This window comes from Hesperophylax consimilis, chromosome 8, assembly GCF_061612785.1.
Source record: "Hesperophylax consimilis isolate HC1 chromosome 8, BYU_Hcon_1.0, whole genome shotgun sequence".
NCBI classification, from domain to species: domain Eukaryota; kingdom Metazoa; phylum Arthropoda; class Insecta; order Trichoptera; family Limnephilidae; genus Hesperophylax; species Hesperophylax consimilis.
In genome coordinates, this window is record NC_142843.1 from 14155804 (window position 1) to 14173374 (window position 17571).

The 17571-nt window shown below is 35.8% G+C and overlaps 1 protein-coding gene across 2 annotated transcripts; it reads left to right on the forward strand.

Moving 5' to 3' along the window:
- Nucleotides 1-605: 605 nt before the first annotated feature.
- Nucleotides 606-11474, forward strand: Bap60 (Brahma-associated protein 60). Of its 2 annotated transcripts, none has more exons than XM_089634446.1 (10): nucleotides 606-814; nucleotides 1005-1231; nucleotides 1910-2166; nucleotides 3814-3896; nucleotides 3985-4113; nucleotides 4222-4388; nucleotides 6018-6225; nucleotides 7966-8061; nucleotides 8212-8322; nucleotides 10453-11474. In XM_089634446.1, the coding sequence occupies exons 1-10, from the start codon at nucleotides 692-694 to the stop codon at nucleotides 10606-10608; spliced, it is 1557 nt and encodes a 518-aa protein (XP_089490572.1). In that variant the 5' UTR covers nucleotides 606-691; the 3' UTR covers nucleotides 10609-11474. The 2 variants fall into 2 exon arrangements, with proteins under 2 accessions (XP_089490572.1, XP_089490573.1); XM_089634447.1 differs by having other exon boundaries at nucleotides 1005-1216.
- Nucleotides 11475-17571: the final 6097 nt, after the last annotated feature.

Genomic DNA, 17571 nt, shown 5'->3' on the forward strand with positions numbered 1-17571 from the left:
AATAAAATGTTGTAGTTCACAATACACCACTTTGCATACAAATCATTTAAAAAGTTTATCATACAAGATGGCTGCCAGGCAATTTCCCCTCACCCTAGATTCGGCTTCAATGCCATTGATACAAAATCGCAGTCTGTGTCCAGGGTTTTAAAGGTCCATGCCACAGGCCGTATATTTAGGCATTTAGCATGGACCTAAAAAGCTCTGGACAGAGCATTAATGTGATTTTGTATGAATGGCATTAAAGCCGAATCTTGGGTGGGAAAGGGAAATTTCCCGGCAGCCATCTTGTATGACAAACTTTTGAAATGATTTGTATGCAATTTGGTGCATAATGAACTAAAACAATTTGATTTTTTGTTAATGTAGTTATAACGGTTGAAGATTTTTTGGGGTATTTGATGCGACAAGACATGGTAAATAAAAATTAAGTAGGTTTTTGTATCTTTCTTACATCTCCTCACTCCGCGGCTCTCTCGAATTTTTTAGATTTATGCCACAGCTACAGAGTGAATGGTATATCTATGCACACAGATAGAGTGGTTTATTTATGGCCACAGACATAGACAGCCGTAGAATGGCCGTAGACAGCCATAGACAATATTTATGTTATGTTTTCCCTTTGACGCTTGATGCGTTCATGGTAGCGCCGTGAAAAGCTTCAAATTTAATAACCGAGTATTTGTAGATAATGGCTCAAAGGTTTCCAGGCGGTGGACCGAGTCCCGGCCCGCCTGGACCAATGCAGCAGCAGAGGTATAACCAACCTCAAAATGCTGCTCTACCACGACAATACGCTGGACCAAACTTTCCTGTAAGTCATTCGGGCCCTTTGTAAAAATTATGCTACTTGTCTGTTTACGGCTGTAATGAGCTTTTTTTCAATGACAATCGTTAAGTAAATGAACTGTAGAAGTTTTATGCACCATAAAGTCGTATTTTGGACAATTTTGATGGTCGGTACTATGGGGGATTAATTGAATCATAATAATCCTTTTGTTTAGCCCCAGCGCAGTGGTTTCACCCCTCCTCCATCCATGGGAGGTCCTCCTGGCCCGGGCCCCACGCCCCTGCCGGGGCTCATGCAGCGCCCGCCCCAACAGGGGTACCCCGTGGGCCCACCTCTGCGTGGGGGCCCTGTACCTCCCTCCCCCCAGCAGGGAGGGAAGAGGCCCCCACCAGATGCTAGGGGGCCCATGCAGCAAACTCCAAAACCGTATGTCTACGCTTAGTATGTGTTCAGTTTGCTTTTTTACTATTTTTATTTTATGCTTTAAGTTACCCACACAGCATTGCTTTTATTCTACTTGACAACTATTCAAATAATAATGCTTGTTCTATGAAGTTCAAATTCCCTGTGAAGTTCAAATGGATACTTTCTGTGTCAGGATTGAGATAAGACTGTTAACGTAAAAAGATAAAATGAAAGCACTGATGTGTGGTTCTATTATTTAGGTGTCAAGCTTGTGATAGCTCTTATAGCTGTTCTTAGGCATTCATAAAAAAACTAACTGCAAATTTTCATAGCCCTTTTATTATTCAATCAGCTATTTTCTTGCTCAATGTAAGTGTCATGCTTCATTGAAACTTTTATTAGCAATAAATATATAGTGCGCAAATGCTATAATTTGAATGTTATGTATAACTTGTATGCTGACAAAAGCATGTGCCTCGTTTGAATGGTCTGATAATAAAAAAATAACACAAAAAAAGTAGAGTAAAAATTAAATGCGTTCCTAGATTATTAGACTAATGTAGACCGCCATAGTAATTGTTTATATACTTAGCAGCCTAATAGATTGTAGCCTGCCTAGTCGATAGTTGTGGAAATACAATGAAATACTGCACTTGGTAAATTATTATCAATTGAGTACAATAATTGAAAACGTCTCCGTATTTGTTTTGTTAGTGATTTCCAGCACCCTGTGCCTCCCAAAAAGAAGAAGAAGTTGGCAGATAAGATCCTCCCACAGAAGGTGAGGGACCTGGTGCCAGAGTCCCAGGCCTATATGGACCTGCTCGCCTTTGAGAGGAAGCTGGATGCCACCATTATGCGCAAGAGGCTGGACATCCAGGAAGCTCTTAAGAGACCCATGAAGCAAAAGAGGAAACTGAGGATTTTCATCTCTAATACATTTTATCCCGGGAAAGAGAATGCTTCGGAAGGTTGGTTTTTCCAATGCTACTCTCTGAATCCTGCCTCTTTCCTTTCACTGTCTTCTGCTTTCGTACACTTTTTGTCTGTTGATCTGCACAGGAATGGATGGAAGAGTACCATTTATTATTTGGTGTTCAACCGCACAGGAATAAGATCATACTTTAACCCTTAGAATGCCAGGGGTAAAATGCCATTCATCCGCCGTACACCGTTTGACATTATTTTCGTTATAACTTACTTGTTTTTGTCAAAATTATGGTTTTGTAAATTATGACATCTTACCAGTTTATGTGTTCTTACACAGTCATGCGATTTTTGGCATATTATGGCAAGTTTGCAAAAACGTTTTGAGCGATCGTTTGTGAATATGTGCCAAGTTTATAGTTCTTAAAAATATGGGATAAATGGCAAAATCTAGGTGAATTCATTGGCTTTAAACCGCAGTAAGCAGTTCATATGTTTCCACATTAATATTTTGAGGAATGATATTAATTAAATTACATGGTAAATGTACAAACGGCTCCTGGCAGGTGTAAAATTTTGACACCCCTGTAATCAATAATATTCGGATGCTCTGTATATTTGTGTAGTTCCGTTTTTATGAAAAATAATATCAAAGGCGATATGTTAGGATTTTTAGGACCTAGATATTATCAGAGCTTTGGCAATTCAGCGCCCGGAGCGGTCTGCTCCAATTGCGCCCGCTCATGGCTGGCCCTGTAAATGTATATATACAATACAATTTCTTCAATTCAGTTTCATTTTCAAATTCATTTTCTTGTTTTTATCTATTAATATTTCTTTAGTTTATTATGTCAGCTAAACAATAGTAAAATATGTCGTGATATAACTGAAAGTATTCTAGAATATGAATATACATATGTATTTTTTTTAACAACAGAATAGTCAACACTATAATTTACTATAATTTTACATGTAAAAACATTATCATATTGGAATGTCCTAAAACGGGCAATCGCCCAGTTGGACATTTTAAGTTCATTAATTGTATTATGTAATATTTACAAACAAACAATAAATAAATAAAAACCAATCGCTTGAGTGGATATTTCAAAATACCATAAAATTGCGGCAGGTGCGTTGAGTTATTATGAAATCCACAGTGGATGTCTCGGCATACTAAGGGTTAAATATAAAATGTTGTAACTTTACTAGTATTGAGTATGATGCGCTTTCTCCTCCTTATTGAATCAACACTTCATATCTGCCCTGATGATGAAATCTATAAAGCCATCTGAAACTGTTGGCTCACAAAGGAGCAGAAAGCACAAAGAAGCTCAATTCACCGGAAGTCAAACAATGTGTTACAATATGTAATGTGTTTTAATTACGACTAATATTCAGATTCCACGTGTGTGTGAATCGTAGGAGACTTCAAAGATTTGACGGTTCGTCAAGTTACATTGTTCTTTATTTACGATAAGAATTAAAAAAGTACTGTTGCTGAACTGACATACTTTTCTATTGAGATTAACTAAGTTATTCTGTCAAGAGTGGCTCCCTAATGAAGCTGTCTACCTACGGTCGGCTAGGTTCGGGAACTCGTTGGTACCATTCGGATTCTGCTCGCACTAGTGCTACCTGTCGTAAAATGCAATAACTGACTTAACTGATACATTACACAACATTTCTAGGAGTCGGAGAAGGCTCGGTGGCTTCGTGGGAGTTAAGGGTGGAAGGTCGCCTCTTGGAAGATTCCAAAAGTGACCCTAATAAGGTAATAAATAATTTAAAACTTGTTTAAAAACCATTATGTCTTATGTTGTTTGTATTTGTTAATACTAAATGTTTTTGTCTGTGTATAGGTGAAAAGGAAGTTCTCATCATTCTTTAAGTCCCTAGTTATAGAACTGGATAAGGAACTGTACGGGCCAGATAATCATCTGGTGGAGTGGCACCGAACCCTCACCACTCAGGAAACAGATGGATTCCAGGTTTGTTACTGATTTACACCTATTTTACGTCTTTTGTCTGTCTTCAAATTCTACATAAACATTGAATGTAACTTATTTGTTTTGTAGTAATCACTTGTTGTTTATCAGGTGAAGCGGCCGGGGGATAAGAATGTCCGATGCACAATTCTGCTGCTTTTGGACTATCAGCCGCTGCAGTTCAAGTTGGACCAGAGGCTGGCCAGACTGTTGGGAGTTCACACGCAGACCAGACCTGTTATCATCTCGGCTCTCTGGCAATACATTAAAACACACAAGTAACTAAATACATCTATAAAACTTTTTCACTGATGGAATTGTGTTATGGGCATCCTTGTGCCTGAAATAAGATAGATTTGTCCTTACTTCTGTGAAATTTTGCCATGTGCCTGAAATAAGATAGATTTGTCCTTACTTCTGTGAAATTTTGATTGATATATGAAAGAAATCTGATGTTGCCAATTTACAAAGGCCTTTTGACTCCTTGGTCTCAGTGAAATTGATTAATCAGTTTAACCTATTGAAGGCCGGAGCATAAAACAGAAAAATATTAGTGAAACCTAATGTTTTATTAGCCCAAACGATGCTGATTTTGTTTTCATACATTTTTCGAAGGTCAAAATAGCATCGCAAATTATTCTAATAAGAATCATATTAGAATGCTCGAATTATCTCCAGAGTACCATCGGCGTTCCACAGGTTAAACCCTTTGGTACCGTGCATTATTTGTATTTGAAAATACATGGATTTAAGAAATGTTTCCTTCCTATCTATAGCGAATAAAAATTATCATTTTCCAATTCCTGGAATTGCTGCTATTTTTTTTTAATTGGATTTTATCTACTCTTTCAGGCGGTAGCCACGTTTATAGTAAAATTCTACTTAATCATAAGTAATATGCGTAATTACCAAAAACAATAAACCTATTTAATCTCTCGTCTAGAGGGTTTTAAACCAAACTTAACTGTATGTGCGTGTGTGTTTTGTTGTTGTTCATTTTTTTTTTTTAATATATATTACCATAGATTAACTAATAAAAACCTTATATTTTTGATAAAAATGTCATCCATGCTGAATCCACGCAAAAAACACTTTTTAGTATAAAAAAAACAGTTTTAGTAAAAAAAAAGTTAAATATGACAGCATTTGAATTTAGCTGCGGCTGCACCGTTTCGGCCATACTCTTTCTAAGCATTTTTTCACTTTTGCCATACTCACGGAGAGGTAAAGAAAGTAGGTTTTTATGTTTTAAGATAAAGAAATGGCCTAAAAATTTATTTTACTATTGATTATATGTAGCTTATAATAGTTCTATCAATATGAAAGTTGGCCGCCATGATACTAAGGTCGTAAAATGTTCATTTTAATTTGAATAAAATATGTATTGAATTACACTATTTTCCATCTCTGACAACTGAAACAATTGTTTGTAATTGTCAATAAGTTGAATCAAAAGTTTGTTTTTTTTTTAAAAAGCATATGATGTAATAACGATAGTTGTAGGTAAAAGTTTACCATGTTTATATTTTGAAAGGTCACTTTTGTTTTTGATCTAGACTTACGCATCCTTTCTATTGTTTTTTTAATGTTATTTTTGAAGATACATATAAGTTTTAATTATTAAATTTTTATGTAAAATATTTTTGAATCGATAAAATGTTTTAATTTTTTTTTGTTTTGTCTTTTTTAATAAAACAAACCATTAAAGACCAAATGGGAATAGAAATAACTTCGTCAGTATTGAAAAAAAAAACCTTTTCTAAAATGTTTGAAATAATTATTGGTTCAGGTCTGAAAGGGTTACACTGATACATATTTGGAGAGTAGTGGTTTCAGAGATTTTGGCTACCCCTGTTGGCAATGCAAAATATTTTTTATTAAAATTTAACATTTAATTTTTTTTCCAGACTGCAAGACGCCCACGAGCGCGAGTATATAGTGTGCGACAAGTACCTGGAGCAGATCTTTGGGTGCCAGCGTATGAAGTTTGCGGAGATCCCGCAGCGCCTTAACCCGCTTCTGCACCCACCCGACCCCATCGTCATCAACCACGTCATCTCCGTGGAGGGTGGTGCCGAGGCCAAGCAGACTGCCTGTTATGACATTGACGTCGAGGTTATCTCATTTATAATCATTTTCATTACTTTTTTAAACGTCTTCCATATTGACCTTCACGCTAGGAGTCCCGCCTGTCTTGTGAGGACATCTGTATCTGAAAGTAAAGGCAGGATGTAGGTACAGTTTGACAATAAAATGTAGAAATTTAATAAAGTGGAACAAAACTTTGGAACACCGAATATGGAACTACATATTACCAGTAGTTCTGTGAACAGTTGACCTCGCATCCCAAAAGTATGTTTCTAATTTTCTCTCATGTAAATCAAAAGCAAAATTTCTTCTGAGTAGGTACTTAATTATTAAATTATGTAGGTAGGTATTTAAAATTAAGAAATAGGGGATTATAAAATTTGTCCAAAGAAAAGTCACTATCTCAATAACAGTTCTTTTTTCAAACATTCTTCAGGCAGGTAAGTATCATAACATTTAAAAAATGCCCATAAGAAAGTCTAAATAAACACAGCGATTTCACATTTCAAAAAAAGAATCTTCACTGGTCCATTAAACGGCCACCAACATATTAACTGGAAACGGAATTTACAAAGAAATTTACAAACAGACCAAACACAAAGCGGTGGAGTTAGGACAGGACTTCGCTACGCTCAGTATGATTCATTCAGTTGCGAGGTTATGTTTTACTCACGAATTTGAAACCAAACATGAAGTAACTCAATTTTTTAAATGCTTGAAGTTCACGCCTCTTCCAAATATACTTATTTGGATTTAACTTGTAATAAATGGCTTCTTTGATATGAAGATAAATATTTCTATAATACATGAAAAAAAATAAATATAATATTCAGCCACCCCATACAAAGTGTGAACAGTAAAAAAAAAAATGTTTTCAGTTCTTTGGGGACATGGTAAAGAGACAAATAAAATAGGCAGGTTATGAGGTCACAGCGTTTTTTTGAGTCCGTAGCGCAGTTGTGTGAGATAACTCCGGACCGATGCTCATGCAGTTGGTGGACATAGATCAACGGTGAATTCCCCGGGCTGTAGATCGACATGTTGCGAAGATATCGCAGGGTCTAGGAGCGTGGGGAACGCAGGCCAGTAATGATATCTAAGTCAAGGGCGCTGAAGTGATCCCGCCGAGTTGATGCTTATCAGTAGCCTCTCCTTGGTTCGTGCAACCCCGGGCGTAGTAAGTAGGTCTGTGGCCTGTAGCAGCACGGTGGGGTAATGGCGGGGCGCAATATGGGGGCCGGTGCGCGGGATGGCCACTGCCCTTCTCAGTTGTCGCTTGCTGCTTTTATGGTATTATAAGACTGATTGACTAAGTACCTCTTGACGCTGTCGCTTATATAGGCACGAATGCATCGATAATAATCCAGCTAGTAGGCAGTACCTACAATGTTTTGCTAGTAGGTTCTAATACGATGCGTTTTGCATGGGCGATTCCTGAATATTCTATTAGCTCACCGTTACAGTTCCTAACAATACCGGCAAAATCCGCATGTTTTTGCAACAAAACCGGCAGTATCCAATCTTTACACAACAAAAGCGTCAATCTCCATCTATTAATTGAAAATAACTCAATAATTTACCAATTAATCGCAATAAAATATAAATACAGTGGAACTTATAGAAACATTAATTAACAATTAATTAACAATAATTAAAGTGTGGAAAAGTACAAGAAAAAAAAAATTACTACGTATTACTCAAAACAAACAGAATACCATCTTTATTTTAACATGCCTCATGTATTGTAATTATTGTTGTAATTGACAGGTGGACGACACCCTGAAAGCCCAGATGAACAACTTCCTCATGAGCACGGCGAGTCAACAGGAAATTCAAGGTCTCGATACCAAGATCCATGAGACGGTTAGTAATAAACATCTACCTTCTTACTGATAAACGTGTTTTAAATTTTCATCGCAAAGCTCTCCTTTGAAGAAAAATTTGCCAATATGTAACACTTTTACTTTCATACATTGTTTGCCTTCCATTAAAGTTTATTATTTATTCTTCCAGGTGGACACAATCAATCAACTGAAGACCAACAGAGAGTTCTTCTTGAGCTTTGCTAAGGATCCTCAGCAGTTTATACAGAAGTGGGTGGTCAGTCAGACCAGGGATCTCAAGGTAAATTACTTAATACATACTGTTATTCAGCCTTACTAATAAGAAATCACTTCACAACCGTTAAACGGTATTTTTGTTACATATTGCACAAAGACTGTACAATTTCTATTTCGAATTATTACTAATAAAAAAATGTCAACTGGCTGCAAAAGAACCGGCAACATTGCATTTTGGCAGACTGGCACATGCGCCTGATGCGCCATGCGCATGTTTCCCGGGAAAATTACAGTTTCGAATTGTGATTTGTGAAGTGTGATTCAAATCATATTTTGTTGATAATTTCTATTCTAATAACCAATACACCATTATATTAGTGCAATTCAATATATTTACTATTATTTGTGTCTTTTTGTCGTCAGTTTTAATCCATTAATAATCTCATGTTGTGAATATAGTTCATGTTATTGGAAAAAGCAAAGTTATTTCGGACATATTATTTTTTAACTGACTTACCGCATGAATTTGATAAAACTTCTATGAAAGTGATGTTTTTTAATAACATACATGCCATGTGCATGTGTAGGTAAATATAAATTTAAAAAGAAAATTAATGTTTATAATGTGCCAAAATGGATTCTAAATGTCAGATGTTTTTTGGTTATTATCTGGGAATTATTATTATTTTTAATTGTATGAACGAGATAAAAAGTGAAGGGATAGCTTTCTTGCATACTCCTTATAAAAGAACTATGTTTTTGGAATTTTGAATTCTCTAAAATTCTGGGAAAAAATCTCTTGACTTTTTTCGTTTTTGAAATTAAAATATTACAGATAATAGTCGCCTGAAATATCAATACAAATTGAAAATATCTCCCTGTATCTATCTTCTGATGTTCTTAACATGTATATATCTTTCTATGAACTATTTTATGCCAGTTTTTATATTACTAAGGTTTTCACATAAGTGGTCGTTTATCAATTTAATAAAACACTAACCACATTTTTAGCAAGGCTATAAGAATTTCCAGACCTTCTGTTAAAACAAACAAATTTTCCTTTATCCACTCCAGGGACGGAGATTTCTGGTTTTATAATCGGCTGCGCTCATTCCAAAAATCATAACTCTGAATATTAATACAAAAACATACAGGGTGTCCTGGGGTAAATTGCGCTAATTTTGGGAGGTGATTCTACATAATGATAGAAGTAAAAAAAGATAAATAACTTTTTTAGAAATTCCAATGTTTATTTCAAAATTATTATTTTCCAATACAAACAATTTAATTTTTCTTTACCTAAAAACTACCTTAAAACATTAAATTTTCTAAAAAAGTTATTGATCATAATTACTTCTTAAAACGTGTAGAGAATCACCCCCTGACGTTATTTATTACATAATATAAATGATTATAAGCACAGAAATATGTACTTAGAAGTGACTCGAATTGAGTACGCGTAGCTTGCCAGTTTCCACCATACTATTTTGCTAGTGTTCGTACACAACGTGACGCGTCGCCTACGCGTTACTACTGACAGTGCTAGTAGCATGCGATGCGAGTTATATATGCATCTACTATTCATTTGATAGAAATGGCGTCCGAACATGATTTGAAAGTTAAATTTGTTATGGAGTGTTATATTGCGGTGAAATAAGAATACGATTATAATTGTATTGAGTTTAATAAATAAACCATTCTTATTGAAAATCGTTGAACAAGTGCTTGACAGGAACAAGTTCAGAACCAAAGACAATCTGGGCATAGATAATATGTAGGCAGTGTTACTATATCCAACAGTGGGAAAATATCAATGTTTTTTGTTTCAAAATTTTCTTTTGAACCGTTTTTGTGTGCTTATACTAAAGTTAGAGAAGAACAATATTGTCTTCATCGCTAGTCATTAGACAAAGTAACTTTAAAAAAAGATCAAATTCAGTATAATTGGGGTAGTGCCGTATATAGAAAACCAATTTTAAAGAGTAGCCTGTTAGTAGGCAACGTTTGGTTGCATTGCAGTCACATAGCTCTCTGTTTATGATGGGTGTTGTTGAAATTGCTACACAAAAAAGAAACAAAAAGTGATTGTATAATCAATTACTTTATTGGATTTTCACAGCCACACTTGGATTCATTGTTCCTTTTTACCATTTTATTGCAAATATGTGTTTCAATGTCCCTTATAATTCCCCAGACAATGACGGACGTGGTGGGCAACCCTGAGGAAGAACGAAGAGCCACCTTCTACCAACAAGCCTGGGCCCCCGAGGGGGTGGCGCGCTACTTCCATTCCAAGCTGCAGCAGAGGAGGAACGAAATTGACTCGGCTCTGACCAACAGAAATCCATAGATGGAAAAATGATTCAGTGTATAGAATAGTCCCATTATATTATTGATCATCTCCAACCAAAAACATTAGTCTACAACTATGTGAAGACAGATATAAGACATATACAATGAAATTTTTGGACAGTTTTTTTTTAGAATTAAGGCGATGCACTATGAAGTAATGCAATATCATGTGTTTTTGTTTTGAAAATTTGGTTGCTTAGAAATAATACAGATACTTTAATTAAATACCGCGAGTAGAACACATCTTGGCCTTTGCTATAATTTGTGCATTTTTATAATAATTTTTGTAAGCCTAGAAAAAACTAAATTATAAGGCCTATAAAAAATGCTTTAAAGTGCAGTATGTCCTACTTTTCGCTTACAGTTTTATTGTATAATGTGGCAAATTGAGTTCTTTAGATTAGATCAGAAAACATTTGGGACGTGTTGTTTCACAGAATTTGAATAATTCATCAAATTTCAAAGTTAATTTGCAAGTTCTGTAAAGGTTCTATTCAAGTTCTATTTTTATATCATTATTGGCAAGTGGCTTCACAAAACTGAAATCACAACATAATTTGAATAGAACCTTCACAGAACTTGAAAATCAACTTTGTAATTTGACGAATTGTTCAAATTCTGTGAAACAACCTGTCCTTAAATTGTTGTACCTAAACTTAAAAATAAAATAAAAAACGCATTTTGGTGACTTTTTTTGCATAATTCAAAACAGGTGGCCGGTGTTAAGCGCGAATTTCAACCTTATCGCCATCTACATAAGGAATGCATGATTTCGCCCGATTCTGAATGTTACACACCGAGGTGCATCACCTTAATGATTTTAAATGAATATTCTCAGACCTAATAAAAGTATTAGATCGTAATTGCGTTTTGTTTTCTTTACACAAAATCAAGCAGTGGAGTATAGTTAACTTATCTGTTGCGTATGCACATTAGCGCTAAATGATACCAGATTAGGATATGTGAATAACTAACTACAAGTCAGCAGTCCACAATGGGGTTTTGATGCTAACACGGTGGTATGGCAATGGGGCGTGGATTTTACAGAGCCCTTTGAAACAGCAACCTATGAATATTGATTGAGATGAATATTTTGGACATGCACGGCTGATGGACAGAGGAAGGAGAGTCAGAATAATCAAACAAACTAATTTTCGTTGTCTGTGCTGTGTGTTAGTTAGTCCTGCGTAAAATCTGGTTCACAAATTTGCTTTGAATTTAAGTGTAATTTTTTAAATAGTTATGCAAAGAATTCAGATAATGGATCCTACCTATAATATTTTATTATTTAAAAGATTGGAACTGTTTTGTTGAGAATTGAGACTATCCTGTGATTTTTCAAGGGTCTGCGAAAATAATATATCTTGTTTTTATAGAAATATAACTAAAAATACATGTTTAAAAATTAGGTAAGTAAATAAAATTAACAATAGAAAATAAAAATATATAGTAGGTAGTACGTAACAAATAGAAAGGTATAGTAAAAAAAAATACTGAAAATGTAAAAATACAATTATGTTAAAAAATATAGTTATAATTTAAGGTTTCTGATAACCCGCCTCACTGGTTCAGTGACTTATTCCGTCACAGGGAAAGACATCATTATTACTTATATTTTTGAGGTAACTTTCGGGTGTGCTTTAAAAATTATTTCTAAGAACATGTTTTTCTTTTTAAAATGCCATGCATTTCCCTCTCCTTTTTCCTCTCTTTTAAGTTTTTAATTCTTATTCATTTTTTTTATTGATCTTCCACTTCTGGACCCCTGGAGCCGCCTCTGGTAGTATATAGAAAAACCAATTTCAGTAGCAGCAAATACATTATTATTCACAAAAATATTGTCTAAAAGATAGGTGTGTGGAGTTGGTTCTTTATTTATATGGATTAAGTCTGAGTATCGAGCTACTCTATTCCAACAACTAACTACCAACTGAGTTTCCCATCCACCAAGCTATCGATCGTCTTATACGAGTACTAGTAGTTCTGTGAACAGTAGAACCGCCAAATGAGAGACTGCAGAGAAAAGTGTGGTACTATAGGTCAGCTGATTGGTTCGGGCACAATTCAAAGCTTTCTTTGGTTAGCTGCTTGTTTTCAGACTTCGGATCCTTCCAGATCTGCCCAGGAAATTGGTGTAGCCATCACATCCGCGATGGACGGCTTTATACAATCAACTGTTAATGAAACTGGTGTGGGCTCAAAGCCGTGGTTCAGTTGAAAATGCTCCGAAGCAGTTTGATGAAAAAACGCAGCTTACCGTACTTACAACACAATTCGAAGGTTGGAAAACAGATCACAATTAATAACAAAATAGCAAAGAAAAGCTAGAGGATCAAATAGGTCAAAATTCGAGCACGACCTGCACATCAGCAAAACGCTGACTGCCTGCCCGCATGGCAGCAGAGGGTTCTGGTCGCTTACGGGCTCAACAGGTCGCAATTTCTACAAATCCAGTCTGCCACCTCTCACCAGACTTGACGGATCTCTAGCGAACACCGCCACCGAGAAGGCCAACTTATAAGGCAAAAAGATTGCGGAAAACTCAACCTTTGTTGATCAAGGTGCCGTCCCGCCGTTGGTTGCTCACTGTGGTTTCCTTATGAAAAAGCTGAGGATCCGGCATCGGGATTTACCCTAAGTATTTCAGGTGCTCGATGTTAAGCTAGCGGGCCTGACGAAATACCTGCCCTGGTATTTCAGAGGTGCGCTGCAGAAATAGCTCCAATTTTGAAGAAGCTTTTTAAAATGTCCCTGAAGTCTGGCTCTGTACCCTCTTGTTGGAAAAAAGCGGTCATTCATACTATTCTAAAGAAGGGTGACCGCTCCAACGCGGCCAACTACCTTCCCACAGCGATATTCTATCCAAGGTGATAGAACGTGTGATCAATGACAAACTGCTCACATAGCTTCAGAAGAACAAAATTATTAACAACCGTTATTAATACAGATTCCGGAGGAACCGCTCTTGAAGTGATCTTCTCGAGTATGTGACACATATTTGGGGGCGGTGCCTGGAACGTTTCGGTGAGACCCCAAAAGTTGCACTGGACATTTCCAAGGCCTTTCACCTGGTTTGTCAATAAACTGCCTTATTAGGGACTACCCGCATCCTCGTGTACGTGGATTGCTGACTTTTTGAGGGAGAGGTTGTTACAGACGGTTGGTTATATAATGAAGAGGTAAGTACCTAATCGACGAAAACAAGCATTTGAACATTAAATCAATACTGATTAAGAGGGAGTTAAATATCTATAGATAGTATTTATGTCGCGCTCGAGCACTGCAGAAATGTGCCGAATGGATAACGCGTCTGGTATTTTTTTTTCAAATTTGTCCTAATAAATTCCAAATTCCGGCTTTATTTACTTGAGAACAAGAGCTCACCTATAAAATTTATACAAAAAAATCGACTCAAAATGTGATTTAGATTCTGCTTGTACTACGAGTTTCCGAACACTGTATAAAATTACATAAAAATTATCAATTTAAATTTGAGAGATTTCAACATGAGCGATTTGGTGCTTTTATACAAATTAGTCGCATTAATGGCTCAATGGATAGATGGATGCTTCTGACTCAATACTAATAAGGTTCAAAATACCAAAACCTACAAAGGTTTGGAAATAATTCAAATATTTCCATCAGATATTTAAATTTTTTTGTTTTGTTAATATCATATATTGCAGACCCGTGAAAAATCACGGTATAGTCATAGAGGGTAGTAGTGCGCAGGGACCGGATTCAGTAGCTTTTGGTCATTCGAGGAAAAAATTGGAACCATTTTTTCGCTTCATGTCTCATCTAAATAATATAATAAATGGGACACTCTGAATTCTCGACAAATCATTGCCAGTTTTGAACATTAATTTTGAGTTAAAAATATTATTTTATCGCTTGTCTGAATTCTCCAAACAACACTTCCAATTTGGAAAATGAAGACACTTAAATTCAAAGCAGACAGACAAAGACACAATACAAATTAGTGGTTTTATAATAATATTTTTATATTTTACGTGAACAACCCACAATCGTCTGGAGCCAGTGAGGCAATGACATCCCCAAATGGGATGGAAGGAGATGGGGAGGAGGAAGGTAGGGGAGTACCTGGCTATTCAGATCTGGTTACCAAACACGGTTAAAGCCATTTCCAGCAACGTTTCAATTGTGAATGGTGGTCTTAATAACACAAATTAATCAAATAAAATTTACTTTCGCACGCCGGGATTTGAACGCGCGATCTTCGGCTTTCTACCCCTCGACCACAGAGGCATCAATGATGAAATAATGATTTAATAAATAAATCCTAATTTTTTGTATGTCTCGTAGATGTATCGAGACAAAACCTTAAAAACCATGAAAAATCAATCCCCTTATGTACATCGAAACTCATCCGTAGAGATTTACTGGAAGGCTGTCAATTAAGAGGATCCGGTTTTCAGGTTCGTCGGATTATTCTGTTGGCTTTTCGGCCGATGAAATCGGATATCCGGTGGGCAGCTTCCGGCCGCCCGACTGCTAACGCCATCTGCCGTCTACCGCAAAGATTATCCTGTCACACGCAATAACCTTCCGCACCTCCCTCCTTTCACCCTCCCCAATCCTCCTTCCCGCCTTCCGGGTGGCAGCCCTGATTTAGGGATTTACGGAAGCAAGCATAAGGTTGCACGTTTGAAAATCTTTATGGAGTAGTTACCTAACTACATAAAAAAACATGATGATGTCGCGGAGAATTTATAGCTTGTAATTCCACATTTTTTTTCTTTCTTTATTAAATAATTAATCAATTAACAGAGTATAATCATTAATGTTAACAAAAATAAATAATGAAATTAGTTTTCACTGCTTTTGATTTTTTTTATGTTTCTCTTCTATAGAAGCTGGCGCTTGTGTCTAGAAGAGTGGTGATTAGATACACTATACAATTATTTCGCAACTAATTAGGCTATCTGTTGTGTGAAATATACCTGCGTAATGAAATCAAATTCGCTTTGAAATTTACAAAATTGGAACTGTTTACTGAGAAAAACGAGTATTGCTTCTCTTCAAATTATTGGTAATCCGGTGAAAAACGGAATTGCAGGCCTTAACGAATATATTATCACAATTTACGAAAAATTTCGCATTTACTCACGATATATTATCAAGGCAAGTGTATGTACATGCATGCGCGTGTATGACAACGTGATAATATATTCGTCCTTATTTACTAAAAGTTTAACAGGAAATCTGTTGGTTCATCCGTTAAGGCACGCAAGAGCGTTTTTAACCGGATTATCATTAATTTGAAGAGAGTTTTAATAAATTAGCAATAATCATTTTTCTCCGTGTATGAATTCGGACAAGCGATAGAGTAGGTACCTTACTATAGTTAAAACATTATTTAATTAAATGTGTATTTCTTTCGTTAAAATTTTTGACAGATGATTTTTCTAGTTTACTAAGGACGGGTTGTTTCGGAGAATCTGAACAATTCATCAAATTTCAACGTTCATTTTCGGGTTCTGTGAAAGACTTATTCAAGTTCTGTTTTTATATCATTGTAGGCTAGTTGCTTGATAAAACTGAAATAAAAACAGAACTTGAAAAAATCTTTCACAGAACTTGAAAATGAACGTTGAAATTTGATGAATTGTTCAGATTCTCCGAAACAACCCGTCCTAACAGTGTTCAATCGAAAGGAAAATTTCTGGCGTCTCTAAGATTTTTGATTTTAGGTTTAGAGGTCGCTGGTTCACACAAACAAATAGTACAATCGGAACTATGCACTCACATCATTTTACTTTTGAACAAAGGATACACACAGTAAATAGGTAACACCTGTGACCTAGTATTTTTTTTATTCCAGTCGCAATTAAAACACAAAATAAACTTTCTAGCTTTCATAAACAAATAAAAATGGGATCAAGTCAACAACGAGAGAGATTTCATATTACGCAATAAGAACCCCCTTAGTATATATTTTTAGTACCTACTGGAAAACTTTTGTAACTAGATATACCTACTATTTTATACATACGCCTTTATTATAATATGTATAAGTATTTCAAAAAATCATCTTCTCAGTTAGACCCGAGAATATTTTTCTACTAACTGCGTAACAAAATTAATAAATAAGAACGTTATGTAACATATTATTGATCATTTTTGTACCCTTTCTTTATAATTTTAACCTTATACTTGTTTTTTAAAATACTGAGAATGAAATATGCAGCCTTAGTTTCAGGAGGGATATCGCATTACTGCTTATGGTTTATACGCTTCTGAACGGTTTATTACCAATACTAGACATTTTGGCTATAGGTAATAGGATTCTACGTCCCGGATAATTTCACGCGAGACCGCCAACACAGGCTTCTGATAATTCCCAGGTGCAGATCTAACTTACCAATGCTGATGCCCCTAGGAAGACTTACTAGGACTTAAATAACTGCATCGCAGGAAATGTGGATATTTTTCATGTGTCCTTCAACAACTTTAAGCACGAAATATCCCTTCAACTTTTAGTTATGTCTCTAAATGTAAACTTTTTTTCCTGAATTATCTATGTTAAATATATTATTTTGTGATATTTAATCGCTTTTGCACTTACCCATCGGCTTTTGTACTGTTTTTGCAAAATAATTTAACTATCGTTCCCGTCGCACTTTAAAACAAGCCCTTTAATAGAATTTCCAGCTTCCAACGACTGTCCAGCGCTCAAATTCAAGCTTATTTCGTAGATAATCCACAATATCCACAGGTAGGTGCTTATTTTCCTAGAGCCTTTCCTATTCTCCGTAGAATGGGCAGTTAGGGAGTTGGGGTGTAACGCAATTTGGTTTATATGGGCATTCGAGAAGGGCTGTCCACGTGAGCCCTTCCTCTCTAATAACCCCCCCCTTGACAGTAAAAATAACATCACATTATTAAATGAACCCTTTAGAAGAAATAAGGTATCCTCGGTATAATCATCTCTCTTTAA

What these genes read in the sequence shown, in the direction of transcription:
- Bap60 (XM_089634446.1), top strand. Translation starts at nt 692, where the DNA reads ATGGCTCAAAGGTTTCCAGGCGGTGGACCGAGTCCCGGCCCGCCTGGA. An exon ending in GAAAGAGAATGCTTCGGAAG is followed by an intron (nt 2,167 to 3,813) that starts GTTGGTTTTTCC and finishes CAACATTTCTAG; the next exon opens with GAGTCGGAGAAGGCTCGGTG. An exon ending in CCAAAAGTGACCCTAATAAG is followed by an intron (nt 3,897 to 3,984) that starts GTAATAAATAAT and finishes GTCTGTGTATAG; the next exon opens with GTGAAAAGGAAGTTCTCATC.